This window comes from Heterodontus francisci, chromosome 33 (assembly GCF_036365525.1).
Source record: "Heterodontus francisci isolate sHetFra1 chromosome 33, sHetFra1.hap1, whole genome shotgun sequence".
Taxonomy (NCBI): Eukaryota; Metazoa; Chordata; class Chondrichthyes; order Heterodontiformes; family Heterodontidae; genus Heterodontus; species Heterodontus francisci.
Window position 1 is genome coordinate 17,625,299 of NC_090403.1, and position 12,365 is coordinate 17,637,663.

At 46.5% G+C, this 12,365-nt stretch overlaps 1 protein-coding gene across 1 annotated transcript in view; it reads left to right on the plus strand.

Annotated features, from left to right (window-relative positions):
* The window catches only part of LOC137348041 (solute carrier family 15 member 1-like), a 196,168-nt gene that overhangs the window by 83,286 nt on the left and 100,517 nt on the right, over nt 1-12,365 (plus strand). Inside the window, exons 7-11 of the mRNA XM_068013142.1 lie at nt 727-813; nt 3,616-3,715; nt 7,764-7,854; nt 9,889-9,966; nt 11,405-11,487. Of these exons, the coding sequence (XP_067869243.1) occupies nt 727-813; nt 3,616-3,715; nt 7,764-7,854; nt 9,889-9,966; nt 11,405-11,487 (439 nt within the window). The remainder of the gene's footprint in view (nt 1-726; nt 814-3,615; nt 3,716-7,763; nt 7,855-9,888; nt 9,967-11,404; nt 11,488-12,365) is intronic.

Sequence of the window (12,365 nt, forward strand, 5' to 3'; positions counted from 1 at the left end):
GGTAAGATATAGATCACCCAGGGCACAAAGCCATCTTACAACCTGGAGCCTCTGCCACTGGAACTATGTACAACCTCCTCAAAGCTGATACTTGTGTGTTGTTTTGGGTGCCCCTTTATGGAGAGAAGGCTTTAAAGCCATAGAGACCATCCAGCATAGATTTACCGAGTTAATACCGGGTGTGGGATACTATAGTTTTGAGGAAAGACTTGAGATATTGGGACTATTTTAGAGAAACTGGGATTATTCTCCTAAGAGAAGGTTAAGAGGGGATATTCAATAGGGATGTTCAAAATTATGAAGATTTTGATAGAGTTAATAAGGAAAAACTATTTGTGCTGGTAGGGAGGTTGGTAACCAAAGGATACAGATTTGAGATAATTGGCTAAAAAATCAAGGGCGGTGAATAAGAGAATTATTTACGCTGATGTATATTAGATATGTAGTTGAAAAAGAAAGATTGTCAGGGCCATTGGGAAAGAGCAGCGGGTGTAGGACTAACTGGATAGGTCTACCAAAGAGCTGGCACAGACAGCATGGGCCCAATGGTCTCCTTCTGTGCTGTAAGAGTCTATGATTCTATTTATATCACAGAGCCATCTGTTTCTGGATGGGATAAATGGAGCACTGGCCATTTCAGTATTGCTGGGCGAGCCCCAGACCCTGTAAGTGAGTTAATTGTGTGACAGCAAATCCAACCCTTGTCTTCTCAATCTTGAATTACAGGACTATCCTCATGCTTGCTGTAGTGTACCTGGTTGGTGCTATTGTTGTGTCAGTGACTGCTCTCCCGGGACAAATGGGGCAATATGGGTGAGTACAGAGTCTTTTCTTGAGTGTGCCTGGGCGTGTGGTAGTGAGGCCCATCAGTAATGTGACTGGACTTGCACAGAGTGACCAGCAGTGAGTCTTCATTTCATTTCACTGTTTACTTTTCTTTATCCCTCACTGGGCTTGATTCTCACTTTCTTCACCTGGTCAAAATGAGGTGGGAATGACCTCAGAATGGGGTCAGGAGCTTTGCCATCCCATTGAAACAAATGATACAGCCAGCGCCATTTTGAAAGGGGCCTACTGCCAGGTGTCCAAACTGCCCGCCTGTTTCAGGCTACCAGCTCCTTCTGATTTGGAAATCGTTCTTCTAAGATGTAAATAGGGCCCCAATTATCGATTTGGCAGGAGTACAGGGCAGGGCAGTCAATTCAATGGGCAATGGAAGAAAACAGATATACCCAAAGTTTAGAGTCGAATTATATTTTTGAGCCTCAGAGGAGCAAGAGTGAACCTTCGGGGCCCAAAAAAAATAATCTGACCTGCTGTCACCCCACACCCCCATGATTGCAAACCTTTCCCCCCAGTTCCCCCGTTCCCCCCATGCTGATGATAGCTCTGGCCTGATTTCCTGTGCTGAACGTGGTGTGCTGCCTGTTTGGCAGCAAGTGTCTCACTCGGCCAATATAAAGGGGCCTACTGCCAGGTGTCCAAACTGCCCGCCTGTTTCAGGCTATCAGCTCTTTCTGATATGGAAATCGTTCTTCTAAGATGTAAATAGGGCCCCAATTAAATAAAGGAGACGGGAGTCCTGTAATGGTGAGGACCTCTACAAAATGGAAACTGACAGCCAAGCAAAAATCAAAATCTCCCTTCCCACAAGTCTTCTTTGGTCCTTGGAATTAACATAGGGGGCCTAAAAGTTCGTAAGCCCACTCCTGACATTAGCTGATTGAAAGGGGAGTGGAGGGGGAACAGCATCGATATGACCTCAGCTTCGAGACACTATTGGGCAGCCTGTTTTGGGAATTTACATCTGCACACCCCAAAAATTGGCTGTGTTGCCTGAAGGGCAAGGCTGGCAGTGGGGTAGGGTGTGGGGGTGGGGTGGGGGAGGTGAAATTCCCTCACTGGGAATTTCCTTGGCCCCAGCCTCAGCCCCAGGCTGAACATCCTGGACATGGAATGAACACAATGTTTTGGTGGCTGAACTCTAGCCTGGACACCCATTCCCCACCAAAGCCATGGTAGAAGTAACCTTCCTGGTCTCCTTGTAAAGGAGGTCAGTCAGGGCTGGCAAACATCTGTTGGCACTGGCAGCTAAGAGAGTGACTGACCATTGTCACGTGTGCTCTCCCTCCCCTGCTCCCAGGCTGGGCACCCACCATTGTTATTCACATAATGTGACCGCCCCTGATCCTGGATAGTCTGTGGAGCAGGCCCTGACCACTTCAGGCCTAGGGTCTCTTGTGGTTCCCTGGAGGACCTGTCCAGCAGTCACTGGAGGGTCTTTGAATGGAGTCTGGAGGTTCTGCAAAGAGTCTCTGGTTCAGGTGCTATGGAAATGAAATGGATGGTTGCTGCAGAAACTGTTAAAGACACGTAGGGGACTTTTCGGAAACTTAGAATGTCTTTGCAGGTTGGATGATCTCTACTCTGAAATTCTGCACCCTCCTTAGGAAAAGCAACTGACGCTTGATAGCTTTGCCCAACAGCAAAGATTAGCAGCTCACAACCTGGGGTATCATGGATACATGACCACACCGCACAGTCCATGGCATAGTCCAGTGCCACATGAGGGTTGATCTTAACCAGAGGAGGGCAGGGATAATATTCCTGCAACCATCGCCCCCCCACCGTCTTAAGTGACCTCTGATTGGGCATGGCAGGGCAGACAATCCCATGCAGCTGGGTGCATTCTTTACATGGAAAATTCGTGCATGATGACATGATTAGATTAGATTAGAGATACAGCACTGAAACAGGCCCTTCGGCCCACCGAGTCTGTGCCGACCATCAACCACCCATTTAAACTAATCCTACACTAATCCCATATTCCTACCAAACATCCCCACCTGTCCCTATATTTCCCTGCCACCTACCTATACTAGTGACAATTTATAATGGTCAATTTACCTACCAACCTGCAAGTCTTTTGGCTTGTGGGAGGAAACCGGAGCACCCGGAGAAAACCCACGCAGACACAGGGAGAACTTGCAAACTCCACACAGGCAGTACCCGGAATCGAACCCGGGTCCCTGGAGCTGTGAGGCTGCAGTGCTAACCACTGCGCCACTGTGCATCATTGGCATCGTAACCCCATTTTAAATTAAAGTGGTGGAAATCCTGCATGAGGCCAAATACAAAAGCAGGACTTGATGGGAGACAGCAGAGGGATCAGAAGAGGTCTTGATGAGTAGTTTTTTATGTGGAATCCTTGTGGAGGAGCAAGAGTCCTTGAGCTCCCCAGCACCTGCCTTGCCTCTTGCTCTTATTGCTGGCACCTTCATTCAAATCCCTTTCCTCCCCATTGCTAGCCATGCCAGGGGACTGCCCCCAGAATCCTTGGGCTCCTGAACAATTCCTGCTCCTGCCCACCAGCCATCTTGAGACTCCACCAGTTTACAGAGGGGGACAGTGCTGCTTTATAGAAATGAGGCTCTGGACTTAAAATGGTGCAGGCTTCATGCTGAACTCCCCATGGGGGAGGAGAGGGAGGTTTCCCTACCATCCCATTCCTGTCATGAAGTTAAAATTGATCCCATAGACTACTGTATCACTTATCCATTTCACCTGCTCCGATATACTAAGTAGACATTGACTGGACTCTCTTTCTGCTTGCAGGGTGGGTGCCTACATTGGGCTGTTCCTTATTTCCGTCGGATCCGGTGGAATCAGATCCAACGTGTCACCTTTTGGTGCTGATCAAATTGGTGGGAAAGAGGTGAGGGCAGATTGACCCTGTGTTATTGAGAGATTGGATTAGCATAGCATTAGCATAGATGTTTTTTAAGCAGAAGCTAGATAAACACATGAGGGAGGAAAGAATAGAAGGATGTTGAAGAATAGAATAGATGTTGATCGTGTTAAAGGGTGAAGAGGGGTAGGAAGAGGCTTGTGTGGAGCATAAACACCAACAGGGACCAGATGGGTTGAATGGCCTGTTTCTGTGCTGTAAATTTGATCTAATTCTATGTAATAAACCCCTTAACATACAAAATCTCCAATAATGTGGGAAAGATCAGACTATTGTTAAAATAAGGAAAGGCCTACATTTATACAGCACCTCATCACATTGCCGAGAAACATCATATTGTGTTTAGCACAAATTACTTTTGAAGGCATCACTAATCAGACAGACGCAGGAGCCAACTGAACCACAGCAATGCTGACTCAATGAATCCCTTCAAGGGAGAGCTGGACTTGTTTCTGGCAGGAGCAGAGACCACATCTTACAAAAAGTTAGGAACTTCAAGGAATTCCAGACCAAATAGATCTCTTGGATTAGTTTTGATCATCTAAAGGTGTCGGTGAGGAAAGTTCCAGATTTCTTCCCCCTAATGGGCCTGGGTCTTTATCTGGTTATCGCCTCTCCTAGGAGATCATCTGGTTTCAGTGGAGTGGAGATTGTCAATAAGGCATTGTAATAGTGCGGGGCTTTTCCGTCATTGTTCGGATGTTCATAAGAACCTACAAACATTAATCAGATGAATCTTTGGAGGAGAAATGTTGGGAGAATACTCAGCTCTTCTTCAAATAGTAATATAGGATCCTTAACACTTATCTGAACAAGCGAAGCCTTTTGGGACACGTCAAGAACTTAAAGGTGCTATATATATGCAAATTCTCACTTTTATTACTGCACCATAATACACCCAAAGACTAAACGAAAAACAAGAACTATGATGTGGCTTGAAACCTCTCTACCATTGATAGAGTGTGGGTTTCTATAAGCACCAATAACAAGGCTCAAGACCAATTAATGTCACAACCCTGAATGAGGTGGATTCTCACACAGACTAACCAAATTACTTTCTGGAGTAAATCTATTGGCAGAGATCATTGTATCTTTAAAGGGAAAAGTGGATGAGTTTTTGAATTGAGGAAGATGCAGGGCTATGGGTGAAAGTGGGGCAGTCGGTCAGGATGTCTCTAGCACAGAGCTGGCATAGACACAGCAAGAGTACACTCCTCCTGCCCAGTTGCTCCAGCCTCCTCCGCAGTCCCAAAGACCAATACCAGCCGTCACTGCCTCTCATCCTTCTAATCACCTCCCCACTCCCTCCCAAGCACCTCCCATCTACCCAATCCTGCAAGACCAACCTGAGGAACATTTCTGGTGTTGTAGTTGCCTATAATTGTTGCCCACTTTACCAGCGAGCTGCCTGGGAACACAAAGCAGGTTGTTGGTCTAATTTAAATGAGTCTTGAGGCCTAGTCTCAGGCCCACCTGTTACTGTGCAGGGCTCATTCTCATCTACCCATTCAGGTTGACAGCTACAAAACCAACATCTGTACTTGCTTCATTGGATAAATAACATTTTAACATCTAAAGCAACTATATAATCATTCCTCTCTTAATTTATTTAATGCAGTCAATATATCCAGGAAATGGGCGGCACAGTGGCGCAGTGGTTAGCACCGCAGCCTCACAGCTCCAGCGACCCAGGTTCAATTCTGGGTACTGCCTGTGTGGAGTTTGCAAGTTCTCCCAGTATTTACAGTATTTACAGTAGAGAAAGAAAATGTTGTGGAGGAGAATACTGAGATTCAGACTACTAGGCTAGATGGGATTGAGGTTCACAAGGAGGAGGTGTTAGCAATTTTGGAAAGTGTGAAAATAGATAAGTCCCCTGGGCCAGATGGGATTTATCCTAGGATTCTCTGGGAAGCCAGGGAGGAGATTGCAGAGCCTTTGTCCTTGATCTTTATGTCGTCATTGACGACAGGAATAGTGCCGGAAGACTGGAGGATAGCAAATGTTGTCCCCTTATAATCATCTTGAAAAGAATAAGTTCATTAGCGATAGTCAGCACGGTTTTGTGAAGGGTAGGTCATGCCTCACAAACCTTATTGAGTTTTTTGAGAAGGTGACCAAACAGGTGGATGAGGGTAAAGCAGTGGATGTGGTGTATATGGATTTCGGTAAGGCGTTTGATAAGGTTCCCCACGGTAGGATATTGCAGAAAATACGGAAGTATGGGGTTGAAGGTGATTTAGAGCTTTGGCTCAGAAATTGGCTAGCTGAAAGAAGACAGAGGGTGGTGGTTGATGGCAAATGTTCATCCTGGAGTTTAGTTACTAGTGGTGTACCGCAAGGATCTGTTTTGGGGCCACTGCTGTTTGTCATTTTTATAAATGACCTGGAAGAGAGTGTAGAAGGGTGGGTTAGTAAATTTGCGGATGACACGAAGGTCGGTGGAGTAGTGGATAGTGCCGAAGGATGTTGTAGGGTACAGAGGGACATAGACAGGCTGCAGAGCTGGGCTGAGAGATGGCAAATGGAGTTTAATGCGGAAAAGTGTGAGGTGATTCACTTTGGAAGGAGTAACAGGAATGCAGAGTACTGGGCTAATGGGAAGATTCTTGGTAGTGTAGATGAACAGAGAGATCTTGGTGTCCAGGTACATAAATCCCTGAAAGTTGCTACCCAGGTTAATAGGGCTGTTAAGAAGGCATATGGTGTATTAGCTTTTATTAGTAAGGGGATCGAGTTTCGGAGCCACGAGGTCATGCTGCAGCTGTACAAAACTCTGGTGAGACCGCACCTGGAGTATTGCGTGCAGTTCTGGTCACCGCAGTATAGGAAGGATGTGGAAGCTTTGGAAAGGGTGCAGAGGAGATTTACTAGGATGTTGCCTGGTATGGAGGGAAGGTCTTACGAGGAAAGGCTGAGGGACTTGAGGTTGTTTTCGTTGGAGAGAAGGAGGAGGAGAGGCGACTTAATAGAGACATATAAGATAATCAGAGGGTTAGATAGGGTGGATAGTGAGAGTCTTTTTCCTCGGATGGTGATGGCAAACACGAGGGGACATAGCTTTAAGTTGAGGGGTGATAGATATAGGACAGATGTTAGAGGTAGTTTCTTTACTCAGAGAGTAGTAGGGGCGTGGAACGCCCTGCCTGCAACAGTAGTAGACTCTCCAACTTTAAGGGCATTTAAGTGGTCATTGGATAGACATATGGATGAAAATGGAATAGTGTAGGTCAGATGGTTTCACAGGTCGGCGCAACATTGAGGGCCGAAGGGCCTGTACTGCGCTGTAATGTTCTCATGTTCTAATTCTAATTCCCTGTGGCTGCGTGGGTTTCCTCCGGGTGCTCCGGTTTCCTCCCACATGCCAAAGACTTGCAGGTTGATAGGTTAATTGGCTATTATAAATTGCCCCTAGTATAAGTAGGTGGTAGGGAAATATAGGGACAGGTGGGGATGTGGTAGGAATATGGGATTAGTGTAGGATTAGTATAAATGGGTGGTTGATGGTCGGCACAGACTCAGTGGGCCAAAGGGCCTGTTTCAGTGCTGTATCTCTAAACTAAACTAAACTAAACAGTCAGTGGTTATCCTTTCAGCCAGATATTAGCTTTTCCAACAATATTTACCTAGTAAACCATAAGATTGCCCTACAGAGATCCTAGCAGGAAAAATGGCTTTCAGCTCTTATACTTTTGAAATGAGGCATCCCCATCGAACCAAGGTCCGGTCCATGTCGTCCGGTAGTCACAACAACTCATGGAGAACATGCTCTCACTGGCCACATCAGTGTTAAGTTAAAAGAAGGAAAGAAGGAAGGAAGTGAGAGAGGAACACCTTTCATGACCTCAGGATATCTAAAGGTACTTTACAGCCAATGAAGTACTTTAATTTAACTGGCGGCTTCAAGTAAATTCAGCACAGGAGAAGGTGAAAGTGTAAATGTCTGTACAAAGAATCGGGGCAGACTGTGCTGGGCTCTGTGCTGTTACTAACTGGGTTTGTTAATTCCTCACAGGAGAAAGGGTATCGGATGTACTTTACATTCTTCTACTTTGCCATGAACTTGGCAGCTTTAATTGCAGGCATCGTCATCCCGATTCTGAGAGGTGAGGAAGCTCAGTGAGTGAGTTGGGTTGGTGAGGTGGTGGTAAAGCCAGTTGGCAATCTACCTGGCAGATGTAAAGCTGTTTCACATGTTTGCTCCTGGTGAGCTCTGTTGTTAACGCTATTGGGGCAGGTACCAGGTATAAGAGAGGCGAAGAGGGAGAACACATCTAAGCTACTCAACTGTAACTCCCTACAGCCTGCTCTGGGATGGCATTGACAGATGCCTAGAGCTCTTTTAGCCTCACAGTGGTGCACTGACCTCGAGAAAATAGACTGATTCCACACTGAGATCAGTCTCCAGTACACATGAGAAACAGATTGGCCAAAATGTCCATCCTGGTCTCTGATTCCAAACTGCCAGGAGATACTGCACAGTCATTCGCATCTAAAATAGTGAGTTCATTGTATCCACCTGAGAGGGAAATGGCTGACTGCAACCTGCTGGGGTACAAACCACACACTGATCAAATCTGAACAGAGCTGAGCTACTGAGAAAGAGAGGGGCAGACCATAAAAAAACCTGAGAATAAAAAAAAATACTGGTTCAGGCTTTTGGCCCCTTGCTTGACCAGCTTCGCCCAGTAATATCTGCTCTGTCTCAATGTTTGTCAATGGCATCTGATCTGTCGCAGATATCCGATCTGTATCTAGAGTCTGCGACATCTGATCGTCCCCAATGTCTTCCAGTGATATCTGATGTGTTCTAGTGTCTTCCAGTGATATCTGATCTGTGCTCAGTGTGTTCCAGTGATATCTGATCTGTTCCAGAGCCTGTCAGTGATAGCTGATCTGAGCTCAGTGTCTTCCAGTCATATTGGATCTGTCCCCAGTGTTTTCCAGTGATATCTGATCTGTGCTCAGTGTCTTCCAGTCATATTGGATCTGTCCCCAGTGTTTTCCAGTGATATATGATCTGTGCTCAGTGTCTTCCAGTCATATTGGATCTGTCCCCAGTGTTTTCGAGTGATATCTGATCTGTGCTCAGTGTCTTCCAGTCATATTGGATCTGTCCCCAGTGTTTTCCAGTGATATCTGATCTGTGCTCAGTGTCTTCCAGTGATATTGGATCTGTCCCCAGTGTTTTCCAGTGATATCTGATCTGTACTCAGTGTCTTCCAGTGATATTGGATCTGTCCCCAGTGTTTTCCAGTGATATCTGATCTGTGCTCAGTGTCTTCCAATGATATTGGATCTGTCCCCAGTGTTTTCCAGTGATATCTGATCTGTGCTCAGTGTCTTCCAGTGATATTGGATCTGTCCCCAGTGTTTTCCAGTGATATCTGATCTGTGCTCAGTGTCTTCCAGTCATATTGGATCTGTCCCCAGTGTTTTCCAGTGATATCTGATCTGTGCTCAGTGTCTTCCAGTGATATTGGATCTGTCCCCAGTGTTTTCCAGTGATATCTGATCTGTGATCAGCTTCTTCCAGTGATATTGGATCTGTCCCCAGTGTTTTCCAGTGATATCTGATCTGTGCTCAGTGTCTTCCAGTCATATTGGATCTGTCCCCAGTGTTTTCCAGTGATATCTGATCTGTGCTCAGTGTCTTCCAGTGATATTGGATCTGTCCCCAGTGTTTTCCAGTGATATCTGATCTGTTTGTAGTCCTGTCAGTGACAGGCAATGATTGGTAGTGTGCTAGAGGTCAAGGGTCCTGCTGGGTGAGACTTGTTCTGCAAAGCCCTGATCTGGTACAAGCTGCCTGTTTTTGTTTCTTTCTGTCATTTTCTGACTGTGAATATTGCTTATTGCAAGTTTGGACAAATGCATGCTTCCACCTGACCAGTGTACATTACAGTCTGACAGGTGAACTTATGGCAACGTCTGACCAATATGTATTACTGTCTAGCTAGTGTGCACTGATGGCTGATCAGTGTACGGTACTACTTCCCAGTATACATTACAGCAGACTGATCAGTGTGCCCTACTGTCTGACTAGTATGTACCAATATCTGAGTGATGTACACTGGAGAATGTAGTGAAAGTGAGAATAATTACTGTTGTAATTAACTATGCTCTGTCTCTGCTCACAGAGGATGTCCAGTGTTTCGATTCAGACTGCTACTCCTTGGCATTTGGAGTCCCTGCACTAGCCATGTTACTGGCTTTAGGTAAGTTTAATTTCTACGTGAACCTGCCTTCAGTGGACTCAGTGATGAACACACACAGCAGGTGAATCAGGATATGCTAGTGTTTCAGTGTAGCCCATTCATTAGAATGGGAAATTGGAGGGTAAATTGAGGTTATCTTTGATATTATTCCTGCTTCTCTATCAAGCAGTTTGCAATCATTTTACCCTTTGCCTTCCTTGCAGTGATTAGACACTGTTGTGTCCGGTTCCCTACCTCTTCCCCATTTTTTCAGTTCCACACTCATCTTATCTTACAGTTTTCTGTTCTAATACAGAGCTGGGCTGAAATGTTAACTTGGTGTTGATTGACCCTGTGTGCATCTCCAGCATTTTCTGTTACAATTTCACATTTCCAGCTTCTTTGTTTTTAACAATTACTTTAGTATTCACCCATTGTGCTCTGGGTCAGAGTAGGTCCAGTTTCAAGTCTCACATGTGAGGGTCTTGAACCACTCACTAGGGAAGACTAGCCAAGGTGGTTTCTTATTGCCTTCCTTGCAGTTTTAATTTTAGGAGTATCTTCTTCTCGATGGTCTCCAACCGAGCCTATAGAGCCCCACCTACCCATTACAATGTGGGGGGCTAGCTACCTATCGGACGCAAGTACTTCACTGGGCAGTCTGGAGAGGGGCTTGAACTCAACCAGTCTGGTTCAGCTGTGGGAACACTATCTTTGAGCTAGTGATCTCTTCACCCAAACCTGAGTATCCCGCTGGATGCCAACCCAGTATTTAGACACCATATTTTAGTCTCCACTCACCGGGCCTGTCTGGACTGGAGCGCAAACCTGTCACAGAGGCTGGAACACAACCCCTAACTCCTGCCTTTCGTTTAAGCTATCCATTTCTACTATCCAGTCAAAAGTCTATCCCATAATGTCTTTAACTTAAAAAAATGTCCCAAGAGGAAAATGGGCACTGTACCAGGGAGGGAAGGATGACAAGGATGGCCAAAATCCTGGTTTGAGATGAATTTCAAGAAGGGAGACTGAGTGCTGGAGAGATGGTTAAGTGATAGAGGGTGGTCGCTTGCAGGTGAGCAAGGACAGCATTGCATTAGTCAAGTTGAGAAGTGACAAAGCTATGTGAGAGAGGGCTGACTTAGAGGTGGAGATGGGCAATGTTGAAGAGGTCTTGGTGATGGATTAGATATGGGGCTTAATGATTAACTAATGTTGGACAGGACATCAATGGTCTGGATCAGCCTGAGACAGGTTAAATGTAAATCCCCCCATTAATGACAGCAGGAGAGTGCACACACTGAGTCTGAGATAGGCCTCTTGGGTGATGTACACTGTAGTCATTGAGTCTGGGGTAACTAGGGTACAGAGTGAGGGTAAAATAGAGAATGCATGTAATTGGCCTGAATGACTGAGCGATGAACCCTCCTTGTCTGACGTAGCATATCATGTTTTTCAGTGATCTTTGGACTGGGCACCTCCATGTACAAGATTTACCCGCCTACAGGAAATCTATTCTGCAAACTGTTGCTCGCCACAGGGGTAAGTCATAGACTGCGTGGTTCGTTACAGCCCATACGGTGAGTCACAGACCGTGAGGTGAGTCACTGACCATACGGTAAGTCACTGACTGTGTGGTGAGTCACAGGCCATGCGGTGAGTGAGTCACAGACCGTACGGTGAGTGACTAACCGTGCAGTGAGTCACAGATCGTGCGGTGAGTCACAGATCGTGCGGTGAGTCACAGATCGTGCAGTGAGTCACAGATCGTGCGGTGAGTCACAGATCGTGCAGTGAGTCACAGACCGTGCAGTGAGTCACAGACAACGTGCGGTGAGTCACAGATCGTGCGGTGAGTCACAGATCGTGCGGTGAGTCACAGATCGTGCGGTGAGTCACAGATCGTGCGGTGAGTCACAGATCGTGCGGTGAGTCACAGATCGTGCGGTGAGTCACAGACAGTGCGGTGAGTCACAGATCATGCAGTGAGTCACAGACCTTACGGTGAGTGACTGACCGTGCAGTGAGTTACAGACAGTGCGGTGAGTCACAGACAGTGCGGTGAGTGACTGACCGTGCGGTGAGTCACAGACAGTGCAGTGAGTCACAGACAGTGCAGTGAGTTACAGACAGTGCAGTGAGTCACAGACAGTGCAGTGAGTCACAGACAGTGCATTGAGTCACAGACAGTGCAGTGAGTCACAGACCTTACGGTGAGTGACTGACCGTGCAGTGAGTCACAGACAGTGCGGTGAGTCACAGACAGTGCGGTGAGTCACAGACCGTACGGTGAGTGACTGACCGTGCGGTGAGTCACAGACAGTGCAGTGAGTCACAGACAGTGCAGTGAGTCACAGACCGTGCGGTGAGTCACAGACCGTGCGGTGAGTCACAGACCGTGCGGTGAGTCACAGACCGTG